At 53.9% G+C, this 19,198-nt stretch overlaps 1 protein-coding gene across 1 annotated transcript in view; it reads left to right on the forward strand.

Annotated features, from left to right (window-relative positions):
• LOC122378404 (cAMP-regulated phosphoprotein 21-like) overlaps positions 1-19,198 on the forward strand; it is a 56,292-nt gene that overhangs the window by 22,960 nt on the left and 14,134 nt on the right. The window contains exons 3-8 of the mRNA XM_043359421.1: positions 3,966-4,066; positions 5,038-5,247; positions 7,876-8,083; positions 8,996-9,137; positions 18,183-18,335; positions 18,727-18,808. Of these exons, the coding sequence (XP_043215356.1) occupies positions 4,037-4,066; positions 5,038-5,247; positions 7,876-8,083; positions 8,996-9,137; positions 18,183-18,335; positions 18,727-18,808 (825 nt within the window). The 5' untranslated portion in view covers positions 3,966-4,036. The remainder of the gene's footprint in view (positions 1-3,965; positions 4,067-5,037; positions 5,248-7,875; positions 8,084-8,995; positions 9,138-18,182; positions 18,336-18,726; positions 18,809-19,198) is intronic.

Here is a 19,198-nt window from a genome sequence, read left to right on the forward strand (position 1 = left end):
GAAGTGGAATTTACTCAGCGGCATATGCTGTACTAACTCCCAACTTAGCCGCTGCGCTGACTGAAATGAACCAGTCGGCCCTGCAGCCAGACGACCGTTGCTGTGTCTGCTCTGCCGGGCCGCGCCAGTGCAGCGGTGCCGTCCGTACTCGTGTGTCTGTGTGTCGGCCGACGTTCCCGCTCTGGCTCTCGCCCGCAGCGCCTCCCTCTCTCTCTGCCTTCGCCGCTTCTCTCTCCGGCGCCGTGCGGTCCCTCCTTCAGCCGCTATGCAAACCGTAGCCAGCCTCGTAGAGAGCGGCCGGGCCGACAGTAAGTGGTCTGAGCACGCGTGGAGTCTGCCGGTCCGCCGGTTCGCACTCGCTGGTGACGTCTGTCGTACTCACGGGCACCTGCCGACTGGCGTCAAAGGCACTCACTGCACCCCGAGACACCCTGGTGTTGTTCACTGACTGCATCCGCCAGCACCCACGCTGCTCACGTTTTCCACATGCTCGTCCACTCGTGATCATCTGTTCTTCTTTGACACTGTTGCACATTTTCTCCCGGGCATGGCCTTGTGGCTGTGTGGTGTCCACATTTTTGGATTGTTATCCGTGTCATTTTTCTGGACTTCTGAACACGTTTCGTGTTGCACACGCGGACGGCTGCCGTCCTCGCCTCTCACGGATGTTGCAGTGTGCATGTTGCGTCGTCCAGTCACTTGTGGCATGCTCGTACCGTCGTGGCTCGCCCCCACCGCCGTGTCACCAGAGGCGGGGTCAACTAAAGCGGGTCATCAGACGCTAGGTCATCAGACGCTAGGTCACCAGACGCTAGGTCACCAGACGTTAGGTCACCAGACGCCAGGTCACCTGATGCAAGGTCACCGGTCGCTGTGTCACCAGGCACTGGGTCACCAGACGTCAAGTCACCAGACTATAGGTCACCAAACGCCGGATGACCCGCGCTCTCCTCTTGCCGACCGGTGCCGGCGACCGGCCGTCGTTGGCGGCGTTCCGACGAACCGCCCCCGCTGTGCGGGCGATGCCGTCCCGCTGTGCCGTCCTTGGCGCACCCAGCGCTCCGTTTGTATGTTGGCAGCCTCCAGCCCCTCGGCCCCGCCCCTCAGCTCCCCGGGGGGTGCTGCGGCTCAGCGGGCTGAGGTAAACACAGGTTAACTCGGTCAGACGGCGCGGGAAACATTCCCACTGACGCCGACATAGACGGCTGAAGGTTTCCCAGTCGGAGGGCTTGGCGGCTGGATCAGTCTTGGGATAACGCGAGGTTTCTGGAGTTTCTGTACGCGTCAGCTCGTTTATCCGAACTGTTGCCGCCCTAATGATATTGTAGCATTTCATTTAAGTTTTGACTGATATTTTCCCAGTCATGAAACAGACATACTTTCGCTCTAGAGTTTCCGTATTTCCTGCTTCAGGAAGTTTCCAAGGAACGTGGACGCCTTGCCACGTTCCGTGAAGTATTCCATCAATGTACTGAATCTCGAGCAGCTGCGGCCTGCTTGGTCTGTGACGCCAGGCCCGTGGTCTTAGTCTGTCCCGCCCAGTCGACCGCCATTGCCCCTCAGTTCGGCCAGCCGTGCATGGTCCACGGCCATTGGTCGTTTCAGCTCCCGTGTTTGGTGGTGGTGCCGGCACCCATTAGGTCACGCGGCTGGCCTGCCAGGGGGTGAGCGGTGGTACTCGCCGGGTAAAAGAGAACTTAGACGATGAGCTCACGCCGTCGAGCTAAGCTAAGCGTTAGAATAAAGTGAGCTGTGACATCTGAAAACCGGCGGCCACGGAGATGCATTTGAAATAATGTGGAGGCTGTCTCACGCTCTGGGCCTGATGTGGACGCTGTTATGATTGCCGAGACAGCCGGCCCCTGGGTTTCGAGCCAGGTTAAATTAATGAGCAGGGTACTCGACCCCAATGTGCATTACGGCGCGCCAGGTCGCGGTGAATGTCGAGCGCTCGTGCAGACCGGCGCCGAATGGATTTGTGTCCAAAGGTCAGCACGGGAGGGTGGCCGGCCGCCCGTTTGCTCGCTCGTGTGAGGCGTGCCTTGTGGAGTGCCCTGAGATTTGAGGGTGCTTTGTACCCACCGCGCTGGACGGTTGGACGTATATGCGAGGTTTCACCAGCGGGGTGTACAAATTCAGCCACTCAACAGAGGTCAGTGCGGCTGCTTCAGCTGGCTTCATTCCGTGATTCAGCTGTACCGCAACCTCCTGATGGGGGATACAATATTGTGAACGACCTAATCGTAATACCGCGGCGAGGATCTGCATCTTTCCTTATGCTATCCATCACGTTTCACACGGCATGTATCCTCACAGCACCGCCCTTCGCCGGTTCCCGAACTGGCCTAGCCGAAAATGCTGGATCTCAGCTGTGCCACTGGTGTGCGTCTGGTTTTGTGTATCTGTCTGTTTGTATGAAGTGTTTGCGTGTATGTGTAAACTGTGTGTGGTCTGTTTTAAAACAGCATGCTTCTGTGTGAATGAACTGCGAAAAATTTGCGGAAAAGAATCTCTTACGTCAAAAAGCCGTCTTGTTATGTGAGCTCCTATCGCGATAACGGCTAATATCGCCCATTGAGTGAACAATATGCTTGAATATTGTGACCAATCAAACAAGGCAAACACATTTCCCGTATTTGATTTATAATATTGATCAACATGGGGTGCCTCGTTTTTTATTTCTTTGATTTTTCAATTTCATTCCATAACAACCATTGTTTTGCATCTCTTGCACCTGTGGGGTTATCGATCGACTCTTAGTTGAGAGTTGGTGTGATGATGCGACTGCAGAATGTCCCGAAACCATGGTGTAACACGCGTCTATAGATATAGAACCCATTGCCCAATATTCCAGTGAACACTTTCCGTCAGGATCAACCGATCGACATCCTATAAATGGCCAACGGATTCTCTCCATTTCGTTCTGAATACCAGTCTGAAGGCCGGGTCCTACTGAATAACTGCGCGGTTAGTCGCTCAATCCTGCGCTACAACCGCGCCGTTGTGTCTTACCTGAACGGCCTCTTTTCCAATTAGGTCGGAACTTCTACCGATTGTTGCCGCTGCGGCTTGCCTTGACTCAGTGAATATGCTAGGGTATCTTCGAGACCGGGCCATAGTTTACTATCCGCTGTCGTTGTTTGATCTTGCTTTTGGGTAAATTGAAATATGTTAGGCAATATACATACTCCGAGCAATGCTAGGTTGCTGGGCCTGTTTTACGCCCATTTTTATAACTTCGCAACGAATCAACCTTTTTACTTTTACTTTGTTCTATGTACGTCCGAACGTACACAAATCTAAGCGGTGTAGTGTTATTTCAACTTCTCGTCATGTTCATAACTACACCGACATTTAATCCGTTTCGCCATCAGCCACCGCGCCTGGCGGTTCCATTCGCACCATTACCACCGTCCCCAACACCAGGCAGCGCCGCCGTGACAGCGGTAAATGTGTGACCGGCCAGCACGGCCCTGGGCTACACATCACGGCCGGCGCCGGTAACGGTCACGACACCGATTCCGCTAACGGCTGACCGGCCGGCCGGCGTGTTGCTCCGTTCTTTTTACATTAATTGTCGGGTGTTGGATTTCAAATGCAGCACATAATATTGGGGGGATGTTTTTCTTCCCTGAGTACTTTTTGACTCTTCAATCCGTGTTTTATTCTTGCACATTACTTAGCAATTCGTATCCAACTCATTCCATTCACATCTTTGATACAGCTTCCTGAATTGTCGTCCCCATTAGCGATAGGTGTTCGCCAAGCATATTTTCTTCCTAAACATATTCACGATAAATCAGCAAAGCGGTGAGCTCCCAATTTCGGCCGAGCTGAGATCGGCCTTCTATTCTGACGTGTCCGCTGCAACGTCTCGTATCGCCCCTTGTTGACACCACACAACGTCTCGTTCCCTCCTGTGTTCTGGAGTTCTGACGGTCCTGTCTGACCCCTTCTGTCGCCAGTTCCGGCGATCGTAGTGTGTAACGGCTCGGCGGGAGGAGCTGTCAGCGGCACACCAGCGGCGCCCTCGGAGATGCCCAGTGAATCGGCACCGGCCAAACAGGTCCGTACCGGCGCTGAACGGCGCTCATCGGTCGTATATGGCGAGGGGAGACCGTCCTCACAGGGCATGGTGTGGATGATGCAGGACAGGAAGTATAAGGGTCAGCTGTGCGGTGGTTAGTTCATAACATCTTCTCTGTATGGCTGTATGCATCCTTGGACAAAATGTTCCCCAACTTTTCGGATGTAGGTATTACTCTGCGCAAAGGCTATAGATTGGGTCGCGATTGCTTTCAAAGCCAGTGCTGTGTTTTGTGGCGTGCTCTGCCTCTGGCTTATGTTCTGGATTGGAAATGCTAAGCAGTCAACGTAACACTGACTATTCGCTCTGCTGTTTGTGTAGCCCATTCCCTGCTCAATTGACTGTATCGAACGCTTGAATTCCAATCACGGCGCCAGCAAACAACGTGCTTGCTCGCCTTTGGCGCGTCTCAGTTTTATTTTCATTGCAACTAATGCGGTCAGAATTTCGCCCACGCCCGGCGGCGGCGGAGTGTCGTTTCCGCCGGTGGAGGTCGGGTCAGGCCCTGCCACGTGCCGGCCGCCGCACGGTTCGTATTGACCCCGTGCGGCGGCGGCGGCGGTACCGCAGTGACGTCATCACTGACCGGTACCTGGCGAGTGGCACACGACGCACCGCAGGACCTCCACCGGGTGGGAGCGATGCGGGAAGAAGTACCGATGTGCTGGGATCTGACCGGGGAATCCACGGGTACTCACCCAGCTGTGACGACGCCGATGTTTGCGCTCTGTGCGTGACGTGCCCTGTGTATTGATTGGGAGAGACTGCACAGACTTCCCGCAATATCCCGTGAGATCTACCACGCGACGTCTCGGCCTGCTTCTTGGTATCATGGTTCTGGCTGTATGTGACTGAAATTCCATATCCCTTATGAAATGCTCAGGAGAGTGTGAAGAATCGTTTCCTGCCCATTTCGATGCTCTAACCGTTGCGTCTCTGCCGTTTTTTAGGAAGAGGTGCTTGAGCCGGTGTCTGCGGCCGAGGAGGGCGCTCCGGCCCGGAACGGCACCGGGCCCGGACCCGGACCCGGACACGGTCCCGGCGCCGGTCCGGGCGGCCCGGAGCGTCCGCCGACCTCCGGACTGACCCGGCAGAGCCGGAGTCTGGAGCTGCCGGCGCAGAACAGCGAGCACGGCCCGCACACACTGCCCAGACAAAAGGTGAGCGAGCGGCACACACCACCGAGACAGAATGTGAGCGGTGGGACAGACTGCCCAAACAAAAGGTGAGGGAACGGGAGGCATTGCCCAGGCAAAAGGTAGGGGACGAGACACACACAGTAAGTACAGGCAAAAGGTGAGGGGCGTCACACTGTGCCGACAGCAGCTACATCTTGGCTGCTGGCAGGCAGGACACACTGCCCAGGAATAAAATGCCACTGACTGACCGAGAGACGGCAAATACTGTCGGAGAGTAAGGGGCGGCTGATACTGCTCTGGCAGAGAAATGTCGGACCCAGATAGAGCTGGACGAGAGTGGGTTACGGCGCACGCTTCTCAGAACAGCCATATACCGGCCGTAGTGTCCGTACAAGTCGCGTCCAACTACCGCGTCGGAGTAAGGGCGTACCGCCGTGCCCAGCTATCCCCTAATTACGCCGAAATTGAAACCGGGAATGTGACGGAGAACGCTGCAATGTAACGTCCATCCGGGCAAATGACCGAGAGAACTACGTATCATAGAAGTTCCACCGCGCTGCCAAGGTCAAGGCCAAGCTCAGAATATGTGAGGCTTCTGTAGAAGTTTTCATACATGTTGAACATCGCATTAGGCTAAGGCGTAGATGGCTTTTGTAATGAGAAGACGGCTTCCATTGTATTTGATCATCCATCCTACCTACTTGGTGTTTTTAAAAGTACAAAAGTTCTTTTGTATTTCTTTCTGAGAAGATAAAGGTGTTGTTTTCCTTTGAACTGCTGTCGAATTTCTTTGCTGCTTCGGTCCGTGACTGTTTCTGTGTTGTGTTTCACATTGATCTGGACGGGCGCCTGTTTTCGGTTTGGGCCTGTGCCGAGTGGTTGTGAGCTCGGAACCACGCCCTTACCCCCGTCCAGCGTTGTTTGTCATGGCGCAAACGTTGCTGCCAGTCGTTTGATATGAGGGAATGGAATACTGGATGACGTGAGTTAAATCAGTCTGCCTCATTCAGGCTCGCGATAGTTTATTATTCAATCGATTCGTAATTTAATCCGATTGAAAACAAAGGTGTTTTTCGGTTTGGCGAGGGCCTTAGAAAGAGAAGGTTAGACTGGCCACGGTTGGCTCGCGATTGTGGCCCACCGTTCGATATTCATTGTGCCAAGATACAATGTACCGCTTGTTTGCTGCGATAAGCTCTTTCACCCATGGCAGTTAATTTAACCGCAGAACTTCAAGAGATGTAAGCTAAGGCCACCTCCTACAAGGAGAACATTGAACTCTGAAGGCGAGCATTATTCATGCGTCTGCAGAGGGCGAGCTGAGCAACTAAGATAGACTGTTTTGAAATGTTGACAGGCACCGAACTACATGGTGTATTTGACAGACTGGAAGTCGAAGAGTTAGTAAGGCGCCAAAACAGCACCAGATTCGCCTTAGTTAACGGAAATAAAAGATTGGCCTGGCTCCATAGCAGCACACCCATCTGACTAGTGCCGACCTTTGGCACCCATTACCGTATCCGCCCGTTCCCGTGAACCCCGTCCTGCACGGCCTCCCGCTCTGACGGGGGTTCACAGGAACCCTCAGACGGTCTCCCCCTGTGTCTCTGACGCCACTGGGTGCGTCTCTGACGTCACTGGGTGCGTGTCGGGCCGTACTGGCCACACTGGAAATAGCCGCCGGCCAGTCACCTGTCGGCGGAATGTGTGACCGCGGTGACCGCGTGTATTCGGTGCACGTCTCCGGAGCGCCAATCACGCTACATGGTCACCGTCGGCCAATCGACTGGGGTCACCAGTGACGTCAGAGACACAACAAACGCCGAGCCGGCTGACCTGGCGGTAATTCGAGAACAAAGAGCTGGGGTTTTGTGTGCTGTGGCCTTCGAGGTGACGAGGGAGGCCGCGGTTCGATCCTGAAAGCTTTCGGGGGAATGAATTGATGTTTGCTGTTTTTTTTCGAGCTGTAAATTAAGTGGCTCGCGCAGATACGTCAGAGCGTTGACCGGCTTTATGCGCTGATCGGTTGTACCTTAGGATCCTGGTTTCACAGTGAAGACCTGATTGATCAGAGTACCACGCCCTTTTTTACCGCTGGCCTCTGGGACGCGGCAGCTTGTGGCTGCTCCCACGCTACAATAATCATCCGCCAGAATAAATAATGACGTATCGATCAATGGACTGACTGTGATACTGATGCTCCGGTCGTCCCGTTTGTAGCACTCCGTCTGCCCTGGTGTCAGGTTAGGCACGGTTTTTGATTCACCGAAGTTTGCCCCGCTGCTGTTTTATGCTGATTGATGCGTGCCGCTAGTTCGTTCATCGATCTTATTGACGCCTTGGCAAGACAGTAAATAAGACTGATTGTGGCGTGGGCTTTTGGGGAAAACGTTAAACAATGGACAGGAATTCGGATGGTAGTTTGATGATGATCACATTGGTGGCAAAAAGAAAAATTTGGAATTCAGCTCACATGTGGCGACTGCCTGGCATTGATCCACTGTTATTGATATTGGAGCTGAGCGTGTTAGTGTGTTAGTCTGCCTTTCTCTCACGCCATGTAGCTCCGTCTGTATGTAGTGGCATAGCTGTGACCTGTTCCACTCGCCAACTCCCTGACTGACATCTCCCCCCCCCCCTCCCCCTCAGAGCGCGCGGCTCAAGGTACTGATGCGCAGCCACGCCATGCGGGAGGAGACGTCTCCGCCCCCGGAGGTGGACGCGCCTCCGCCGCCGCCGCCGCCGCCTCCTCCACCGCCCCGGTACTCTCTGAACGTGTCCCACGGCCACAAGCTGCGCAAGTTCCACAGCCAGGGCAGCGCCGAGGGCCGCGCCGGCAGCCCCCATCTGTCTGCAGGTGAGCCGGGGATCGGACTGGATGGGTATATGGGGGGGGGGGGGGTATGACTGGACGGCATTGAGGGTGGCTGGGGAAGGGACTAGTAAGGGTAGGTAGAATGAGGTGCGATTGGGTTATTACGGAGCGAGCGAAGCGAGCGGAGTCTTTCCTTAGATTAACGGAAATTTCTGAGTATCAGCGGCCGGCCGGCGTGCCGTGTGGACGCTTTTGCGAGGCTTATATCTCAGCAACCACTTGACCGATTTACACGCGGTAATTTTTGTAGGGTAGCTTCATTCCTTCTACCAAGCATTGGACTATTCCCGATGCATGTGGGTGACCCCTTATGCACGTGCCAACCCACTAGGCACTGCATATCCATGCGCCAGACTTGGGGTGCTGCTGCACGTGCGCACTTGCAGGGGTCGTTTCCAGATCTCGAGAACGGCTGGACCGATGGCGCTCAAATTTGGTTCACGGTTAGGGACCAGTTAGTAGGGTGCCGTGCACAAGTCAGTTGGGACCCATTTTGCACGTGCGCACGTGCAGGGTACCGCTTCCAGATCTCGAGAACGGCTGGGCCGATTGTGCTCAAATTTGGCACATCGCTAGAGACCGGTTAGTAAGGTGCCGTGCACAAGTCAGTTGGAGGTACCCCCTCGAAATTTCGCACGTGCAAGGCCCACCCTCTCGCTCGCTCCGTTAGTCGCCCCAAAAGGCGTTATACTGGTGTACTATATGCTACGATAAATGGTTTATTTCTGGTGATTCTTAGCTCGACCATTCTAAGTTGGTGGCTGCTGTGTGTGCCTTCTTTGGTGGCACACGTATGCAACGTGTCCGAATATGCCTTTTCGTGAATATACCCATTGTCGCGATCTTGACCGTCTGACCCGTCGTGTGACTGCATGGTGTCTGTGCGCGTTTCAGAGTCGTCTGGCGAGGTGTACATGGACAGTAAGGGCGTGGATGTGGAGCAGTTCCTCGTGGAGGCGCTCAATGCCAACATCAAGGACCAGGCCCACCTTCTCAAATACGAACAGGACATGCTGCACTTCATCAAAGATAACTCGTGAGTAGCGTGCTGCGTTTGGAGTGGTCTGTGTGCTCCTGTACACTGGCTTGGTAGGGCTTGGTGGCTTGGTACGGGCTTGGTAGAGGATGCGTCCCACGCGGAGGCGAGGGTCTTCGAGGCCTTTAAAACTTACGAGTGCTGAACGCTACTGAATTCGTAACTTTATTTTTATGAATTATCAGTTCTGACTCCTGCTTCCTACCATTAGCTTTCCAAGAGGCCTGACCTATAATCGTGGACTCCTGAACTAAGGACATAACATGTTCTTCATGCACTATTTATCTACCCTCTTTGTCCGGTGTAATGTTGACGAATCCTCGGTGACCTGAGATGTCCCCGGGAGGCCTCACGTTTGACAGGGTCCCGTGTAAAGGTTTACAGTCAGTCACCCGCTATTCACAGCTGATATTGTGCTTCGAACCCCTGTCGATAAACAGAGCCCAAGTTGGCGGTGTGGTCTTCACAGGACACCACAGGAGTGCTTTAAATATTTATCCGAGCCGGGGTTTCCATGTTGCGGCGCTTTGGTTCATTTTAATAAGCGCATCTGACATGAGTTTGATGTTCGGCTCTGCCATTCCCAGCCCCAAAAGGCTGAGTTATGATCATAGAACCATCTCGCGACCACTTACGACGTAGCTGACGAAATCAGGCGGATGCTTCCATAAGGACTGAGCTTAAGGGCCTCAGCAAATGTGTTATATATTTTATTCCAATGGTGAACCTTATCTGTATTAGCTCTAAAGACATAACCAAAGCATCACTGACGGCAAAGCTACATTCACAGTGCAAACTGCACACGCATTATAATCGCTTAGTAGTGCATTGGAGTCGGACTAGTCTTTAATTTCGATTTTTTGTTGCTCGAACTTCAGCCTTAACTAGTGGATCGAGAAACTAGAATCGCGAAGTTTCGCCGCTAAGTTGCGAAGTATGTGTACACGACATGTACATTGCCTGCAGGCCTGCATACATTACTACTAATCAATTGGGGAGAAAATTTATGCATTGTGCATACGACGGACGCTGCCCATAGTTCTACTGAAACTGATGACTGCCGATATGGCGTTTCGGCGGACTCTGGGACTCCTCTGAGGCTGGGCCACCGTTCTCCCACCACCGATGGCGCAGCATTTCGGGAGGGCCGGCTCCCCACTATGTGACACTGATCGTGGAGTGCTGTCTCAGCACCTGGTTCTCACCTTTAACCTATGTAACCGGTCGCCGCCTGCCATCGGTCGCCGCCTGCCTGGTTACTGTTACTTGTCTTAAAAGTTGTCTGATTTATTGCGACGCCTGCCGTGTCGCAGAATCGAGCCAACGGTCAATTAGAGTGACCGAATTTGGCGATTACATAACCGTGCCACTTCGATAGGTCGGCCCCTAACCAATCAGATGGAAAGTCACTCGGTAGTTAGGCAGGTCGCGGAATCGGGAACGATTGATGAGAAGGAAAACTGCGCTCAATTGGATATACTTTGATACAACTTGGCTGTAAATATTTTGCCTACCTCTGGAACTTCGTTATCTTAGTTTATCTAACTTGATAATTTGAAGCGCTCCCCGCCTAGTTCCGAATCAAATGTCACCATGCTCTCTGTGCCCATTCCGTGGCTGGTGTGCCGCTCACGTACTCTCGGGCAGCGCGCATTGGCCCACATGTGGTTTTCCCAGTGGCTGTGACCTACAGTACGCCTGGCCCATAAAGGGAGCGGGCACCGGGCGGCGGCCTGGCGCGGCCTTTGTCGGGATTTCCTTTGACCCGGGCGGCGCGGGGGAACCGTCTGGACTTTGGCTCTGTGACCGGCGGTCGCGTCCGTGGGCGGACCGTCAGATCGGGGAAAGGTCGGGGCCAACCCGGGGAGAATAGTCTGGGAGCATACAGGAGCTGGTAAGGAAGCGAGTGTGAGATGCTGGCGAAACATATCACCACGGAACTCTGTCGAAACATGCGGGTCATGGGTGAATAGCTTGGAAAAGATGAAAGCCATTTCTCGCGAGGTAAAAGGAGCGAGAAGGCTGTTGCTCTGAAATCTTATACCGATACCATCACCGGGCTACCAAACTGAAACTCTTCTCGATGTTCAAGCCTTGTCTGGGGGGCTGAACACCTTTCTTTGCTTTGTGTTCGAGTCTGCAGTTGGTCATTGAACCCCACACTCCTATCGGTGTCAATATCTTATAAGGAACCCCGCCATTAGCAGTCTTTGACGTCATTTTTCTGGAAGGACAAGGCCGTGAGGAGGCGACTCCTGCTGACCTCTGAAGGTCACCAAACCCCGGGGCGGGTGTCTGACCAGACAGGAATGGTTGATGATCGTGGGACGGTACCCCTCCGTGGCTGGGGGCCGGTCGGTCAGACAGACGGTCTGGTCACGGTCAGCGCCGCCCGCGGTAGTCAATCGGCTGATTACTGGGCCGGTATCAGTCGACTGGGCGGCACCACCAATCACACATGCCAACAGAGGGGGAGGGTCAGACACGACAGGCGGCTGACCTCTGCCACACACCGGCCTGCAGACATCCCTGGGTGGTGTTTTTGGACGGCTGGAACGTCAGTAGGGTGAAGTGGGAGGTAGTGGAGCAGAAATGGGTTACACACGGGTGACAATGGTAACCCCTTTGTTTTGGCCTACTCCGGAGTGTCAGACGTGGCCTACCCCGAACGAAGAACTTGATTGCGAGATTGAATATTACAATGATTATTGATTGCAACTTGCAAGTTTATGGCTGTTCCTGCAATTGTTTTCCGTCGAGGTCGAATGAATCGCCGGCCGGACCGATCACCCTGTGGCTGATTGGCGTTGAATTATGTCAAGTTGCGCCGTTCCACCCTGTGACTCGTTTCCGAGTCGTGTAACGCTATGGCGATCCGAGTTCGAGCGGCGCTCTGTGTGGCCACAGTGGTGATTTGGCCCCATCGGCGGCCTCGTTTGGGGCCGTGGCGGCCGGCCGGCACGCGACCGGTCGCTGACCGAGAGCCGACAGACAGACTCGGTGACCCCGGCGCGACCTTGACCCTGTCCCCGCTCTGGCGCTGGGGGGGGGGGTGAACTTTGGTCCTGTTGCTCAGTCAGATTTGCTGGGATGTATTGCTGGCGTTGTGAAGTAGCGCGATGATAGTGACTCGGAGTATCGACAGTTGCGCTGAGATTGAGACTATTGGTTCGATAATCAAGACACTTTCCTCGTCCTGACTTGGGCGCTTCAACTGACCTTCCGCACGCTTTCTGCACCTTTGCTCCGACCCCGAAGACCGTCTACCGTCCTTGACCCCGCCGCCCCGTCCTTGAGCTGTGTCACGACCCCGCCTCCGCCTCCGCTGCGTCGTCCGTCTGCGTGCCATCAGAGACGTCACGAGAGAATGGCCGCGGCCGGCGCACGGCACGGTATGGATTCATAGCACACAAAACATCGGCCGAACGCATTCACCGAGCGAGCTTATTCCGGGAAGCTGGCGATAAGGCTGTTTGTCGGTGGTCCGGGCCGCCGCAGTATTTGCTGGCGTGCCGTGTTTTCTGAATGGAGCTGGGCCGTGTGGGCGGCTCGGCGGTGTGCCGGGGCTGTGCGGTCGGTGTGTCTGGGTGGGCGGCTCGGCGGTCGATGGGAGGACGACCTCAGCTCGCCGCCGCCGCCAGCCGTGACCGTCTGCCGGCTAATGAGTGTCTAAAACATGCAGTGCTACCCGCGCGCCGTCACCCGCCCACCGTCTGCCCAGGGGCGGCGGCGGACTATCAGATCGCTCGCTCTGTTTAGCGCCGCGCTGGGGTTCGCGGAACGACTGGAATGATTCCACGACAGGCCCAGGCTGTATCCTGCCTATATCCAAAGCTCAGTGCGGCAACTGGTGGCCGGACTCGGGCCCGATGTCCACGAAGATTGGTGAGACCGACGGGCGGGTGGCCGTTGTGCTAGATTTACGTTAATACGCCGGGAAGATTCCCGCGGCGGGCTGCCGAGAGTCCGCGTTCCGGCGAAAGATGGCGCCGTCAGCGCCGCTCCTCCAAGCGTTTGTTTTATTCCTTGCAGAAATGAAATTGAAGGCCTTTCGACGAATTTCTCGCGAGATGTTTCTGAGATGTGGGAATGATGTACGAATAAATAAGGAATTAGATTGGCCCGCCCTCGGCGTTGATATATGGATAGCTGGGATGTATCTTGTAGTGATGTCAATTTCAGAAAACATGTGTCCAATGTCCGTCCAATGTCCAATGCTGGCGTCGACTGTCCGTCCAAAAATGTCCAAGCCAGCCATTTGTCCAAAGATGTCCGACATTTACGCAATAGTTTACACTCAACACCGTTATTTAATTTGCTGTCAATGCATCGTTACCAGCTCAAAAGTGTTAATCATATCGAAAGCTGGGCTTTTTAATAGCCAATCAATGTTAAACACGATCACTTTATAAAAATGTTGAGGTGTAGCAAGCGATTGTCCAAAGTTGTCCAAAGCCTGCTGTCATTGTCCAACCGAATTCCGAATTGGACATTGGACAAAATCGGAATTCCGAAGATTCAAGTTCCGATTGACACCACTAGTATCTTGCTCGTCATCCATTTTGAGTGTCGGGATTCGGTTAGCGGCAGGAAGCAGTGGTCTTTTTGGTATTCTTGTTAGTCTGACGGAGTACAGTTTAGCATTCGTTGATGTCGAGAACAAGGGGCTTGTGACATCAGATAATGTAAATATCTTGATGCTCCATGTTTGGTGTTTCATGCTCACCTGTCTCTAGGTAATATCATTTTCAGGACCTCTTTCGTTTTGTGCATAGGTTTGGCCCAACTTGTAATTTATTCTACACCAGCGAGTGCGAAATGCATGCTTTGAGTCTTGCTTTTCCATTTTCAAACAACTCGGCAGCCATCACCTTTCCCTTTCCATTTCCCTCCAGCCGGGGGTGGTCTGCGTCGGTCGTTTGCCGTTGACGGACCATTAGAGGCAGGAGCCCTCCATACCGCGGTGTCCTAAACCAGCCATTACCCGAGCACCGGCGGCGCCGCGCCGGCTGGCCGACCTCCCTCGCTCAGAGTCGGCTGCAGATGGCCGGTAAGTACGCAGCGGCGCCTCACCTTTGTCGCTGTCCGCCCCCGCGCTTCCGCCGCCGCCGAGACTTGGCTGAGTATTGATGGGGCGGCATTAGCAGCCCAGACAGACGGTACTGAATATCCAGATATGGGTAGCGGTATAGACTGGGATTTCAGGGAACCGATGGGGAGTCAGAGCTTTCTTGGGTAGTGCTGCTTACCCATTCGCCCTACAGATGTCTGGCTGTTGGAGGAGAACGGTGTTGAGAGCACGCTGTCGGAGACTCGACGGTCGCTGATGGAGTCAGTAGTGGACGCGTGACTACCACCCCGGCCACCCATCCGACCTCCGAAGCCAGCCCTCCGATAAACTCGGATTACCACGGCTCTGCTCTGGCTGGTTAGTGGCCGCTGCCTGCCGGTCGGCTGGTGAGAACCACAGACGCCTTATCGGAGCCGTAGCGCGGCCGTGACCGTCAAATTCAACCGCCAGAGAGGGTGCTGATCGCCGCTGGAACGCCATATGTAACTGACCCGGCGGCAGGCAGATGCCGGGCCTGGTGGGGTCGCTTTGACGTTTGCCTGGTTCAGCTGTCGTCAGCGTCCACTCTACTACAGCAGAAGCCGCAGTTTGGCACGGTGGTCGGTGGGCTGGTCGGAGCAGGGTTAACCCGCGCCCGGCTGGGGGTCCTGGATTTCCACGCCCTGCTGGGGGGGGGGGGGGTGTTTGAACACCCCCCATTCTAACTCGGCTCCTGGGCCACGTAGCGATACGCGGAAAGCGGCGTTCGATAGAGCGTCAAAAATAATGAGGAAATCACTTCGGTCAATTTTTTGGTCAGGTCAAAGGTCAGGTCACCAGAGGTCATTGAAGGCAAAATTTCGCCGATTTCCAGGTCGAATGTCGACAATTTCCAAGAAGCCAACGCATAACTCGGGAACCAATAGAGCTACAGCGCCGCGGAAAAGCGCATTCGATAGCCCTATTAACGCCCTTTCTGAGTAATTCTCTCAGATTTGACCTAACGTCAACGGTTTTGCCTGCAGGGGGCAAAAACTGCAAAAATAGCCGATTTTTTCGGAAACAGTTTTTCTGCAATAACTTTTGACCCAAGCCGTGTACGAGCTTACTTTTACCGGCATCGTGTTCCTCTCGTCAAGACGCATCAAATGAACTATAACTTGACCTTGAAAGGTCAACTTGAAAATTTGACCTCAGGTCAAGGTCATGACCTGACCGAAAAGGGTCATGTTGCATATCAGTCGATCCGTATCGTCGAGCTGAACACATCTAAGGCGTTTTCATCGCTCTAGCATGCCTCTATCAAAAGTTATTTGCAAAAAACTGTTAGATACCATTCGTGACCTAAGATGACCTCAGGGCATAAACAGGGGTCACGGACACCATTTTCATGTTCAGTGTGTCTAAACCACTTGTAATTCAGTGTTTGGGAGTGTTTATAATGTCTTTCGTCCAAAAGAGGCGCATTTCAATTTTCTCCCATTGACTTATAATGGGGAGGTCGCAAAATTGACCTGACCTTATGTCATCGATATCAAAATTCTGAGATATACATTTTGTACATGCTATTGCTCTTAGCAATCGCTGAAAGTTTCAAAGCGATCGGTCACTCGGTGTAGCTATGACAGACATTGAAACTTTTTATGAGGTGAGGTCACTTCAAGTGACCTGGTGACCTGACCTTGAATGACCTTGGTCTGAAATTTTCACAACATGTGTAGAATTGATGTATGATAAGGTGTACCAAAAACGGCGGCGCTCCGCGCCGCCGTTTTTGAGATATTCGCGAAAAACCACAAGGGGGGTGTTCAAACACCCCCCCCCCAGCAGGGCGCGGGTTAACCGATAACGACCAGCAGGTCGACGCCCGATGGCCTTCTGAGAGCTCGTCATTGACAGTCGTACTTACACTGACATTGACACTGAGGCTAACGCTGCTGCAACTCTGCAACTCTAGCTCTACTAGTGGAGAAGCTCAGAACCGCGAATGGGGAGCGCCGTCGATAACATCATTGATCGGGTGGGTGGCGAGCGGGGGTGGTGCCGGCCGGTGCCGGGTGCGACCTCGACCCCGAACCCGACCCCGACCCCGACCCTGACAGAGTCCCGACCCCCGAGCTCGAAGTTCGATTCCAAGTTCGCCCTCCGAGTGGCGCAGGTCGGAGCTATGCCGATCCCGGCCCACGCTATGTTGTTTTTCCCCGGCTGGATCCCGAGGGCTGTTCACGGGCCCTGTGTGCGGTCGGACCGCACACAGTCTCGAAGCTCCGCCCACTGCGTCCCTACGTCAGCCTTCCGTCACCGCACACAGCGATCGCTGTGGCCGGTCGGGACTGGCCACAGCGGACCGTCCACCGCACGCAGCCGTGACGTCAGAGCCGCCTACCCATCCCCTACCCCCACGCCTGCTGGACGCACCGCACACACTGCACGCAGCAGTGTGCGGTGCCCATGAACAGCCCCCCGATTGTGACCCCGGTCTCCCCGAGTTCTCTGTTCGAGCTGTGCTCGGGTCGATAGTGGGCGGGGCTGGAGACTTCGAAAACAGCGGGCAGCTGCAGAGGATGGGACTTTTTACTGATTGTCTCTCAAAGCTGATGGATAAACACTTGCATGAGGAAAGGATGGGAGAGACTCAAGAAAATACCTAACTACATAAACTAGCTTCCCCAGTGTCCCAAAATTGAGTTTTGTCTTGGGTGTCAGAGGGGAAAATTAACCACCAAAAAGAGGGGAGAGAGTGGAAAACTGCTGATTCGATGAGATCCAAAAAGAGTGAGAAACGACAAAAAGCATGCATTTTATTCTAGGGTGTAGAATGTTTGATGCTAACTGGGCATCCATTCAACTGCTCTTTCTATAGGTAAAAAATCTAGGTTTCCTTGGTTGGGAGTGGAAAATTGTTCTTAAAAATTGGTGGTGAGAGTGGAAAATTAATTTCATTTGGATGTCGCTCCCACCTAAATTGACAAATTTTGGGACATTGAGCTTCCCGGGTCAAAATCATTCGACATAGTGCCGTAGTCCCGTTTTTTTTTTGTCATTATCGGGTCAATCCAAACATTTTTGTCTGAATCTCCGTCCGGTTTGCCGCTTCCTCGCACCTCATCATTCGACCGACGTAGACAATTCAAGCGACCCGGGAACACTTTCTTCATATTACGGCCCAAGCTCCAATGGCACCTTGTACTTCCGCCCGGGCCGCCGTGCAATATCTGCAGTGGTGACTGTCGGGTTAATTAGACCAGCTCTGGCCTTATGTCCGCCTGTCCACCGTCCGCCACCGGCGCTAATACAATCGTCCGTCCTGTCATCCGCCCGCGGGCGTGCAGACTTGATAGTCAGAATGCAGCCGTTGCCATGGCGATAGACGACTCGTCCCAGGCGCGTGGGGTGTTGAACACTACCTGGTTTACTTCCAGGAGAGACCGGGATGAAGGTTTGATTTGATTGGGTCAATGGGCTGAGAGCATAGCGTCGCAATCCGATTCGGAATTGGTGATGTCAGTTGTAAGACTGTTGTGTCTGGAGATTTGTTCCATTTTGTTTATTTTATTTTATTTTTGTTTTTGTTTTTTTATGAAAAACGCTCCTGAGTTGGGATATATCGACACCTTTTTTTTAAACCCCACATCTGCTCTCCCGTGAATTTCCGGGAGGCACGAAAGATCTCCTTTTAAAAGTGTCCAATCGTCCGATCCTGATCAAATATGTGTGTTCGTAGGCCTGTTCTGGTATTGCTTTATCTGCCAAGACAGACAAACTTGAGAAAAATCGAGTGATTGTACCGTTTTTGAAGGTCTCTAACCAACTTGTCTGAAATTCACCGGATAACAAATGTGGGGTTTAAAAAAAAAGGTGTCTATATGGCGTTTCACTGCACACACTGCTCGATTACATTCATAAGCTTGGGAGATAACAGGTTAGCAGGATCTGATTATGTAGATTCTGTTGGTGTATTCAGCACTGTCTGATCACCCCTCCTCCGTTCACAGGCGGGCCGAGTTCAAGTTCCCGCCGCAGTCGTCCTACCAGCGGATGCTGGTCCACCGGGCGGCGGTCTACTTCGGTCTGGACCACAACGTCGACCCGACCGGAACGTCTGTGATCGTGTCCAAGACGGAGAGGACGCGCGTGCCGGAACTCAGGTGAGGCAGAGAGTGGCAGCAGGAAAGAGGGATGGCAGTGGAATGACAGTGGATGAGAGATAGTCGGTGGAAGGGGATGAGGGGAAGGGACACTAGGAGTTTGCCTGAACTGCGGTTTTCGTGTTACTTTGTGGGCGGTATTTGTTCATTATTGCGAATAAGCGATTATGTGTGTGAAAGTATTGAGTAAATTGCTGCCTTTATTATCAATGTTATATATTATTCGCGATATGATCTGTCTATATTGCAGTGTTACACCATAATAGACCTACTCGTATGAACTACCGGGGTATCATGTGCCTGTTATTGGCGTCAGTCTAGTGTTTCCCCGTGCCGTGGTCCATCGATGATACACCGGTGAAGCTGTTGTGACGCTGGTGTCTGTCATTAGGTTCCGCGACCTGCTGCGAGACGACGGTGATGAACCGAAGCGGCTGCTGAAACGGGACGGCCTGCTGGGACACTACTCCAGGGTGAGTGGGGCGGGGCGCTGGGACACTACTCCAGGGTGAGTGGGGCGGGGCGCCGGGACACTACTCCAGGGTGAGTGGGGCGGGACACTACTCCAGGGTGAGTGGGGCGGGACACTACTCCAGGGTGAGTGGGGCGGGGCGCCGGGACACTACTCCAGGGTGAGTGGGGCGGGGCGCCGGGACACTACTCCAGGGTGAGTGGGACGGCCTGCTGGGACACTACTCCAGGGTGAGTGGGGCGGGACACGGGGACACTACTCCAGGGTGAGTGGGGCGGGACACGGGGACACTACTCCAGGGTGAGTGGGGCGGCCTGCTGGGACACTACTCCAGGGTGAGTGGGGCGGGACACGGGGACACTACTCCAGGGTGAGTGGGGCGGCCTGCTGG

Source organism: Amphibalanus amphitrite, unplaced genomic scaffold, assembly GCF_019059575.1.
Source record: "Amphibalanus amphitrite isolate SeventyFive unplaced genomic scaffold, NRLGWU_Aamphi_draft 000059F_arrow, whole genome shotgun sequence".
Lineage (NCBI taxonomy): Eukaryota > Metazoa > Arthropoda > Thecostraca > Balanomorpha > Balanidae > Amphibalanus > Amphibalanus amphitrite.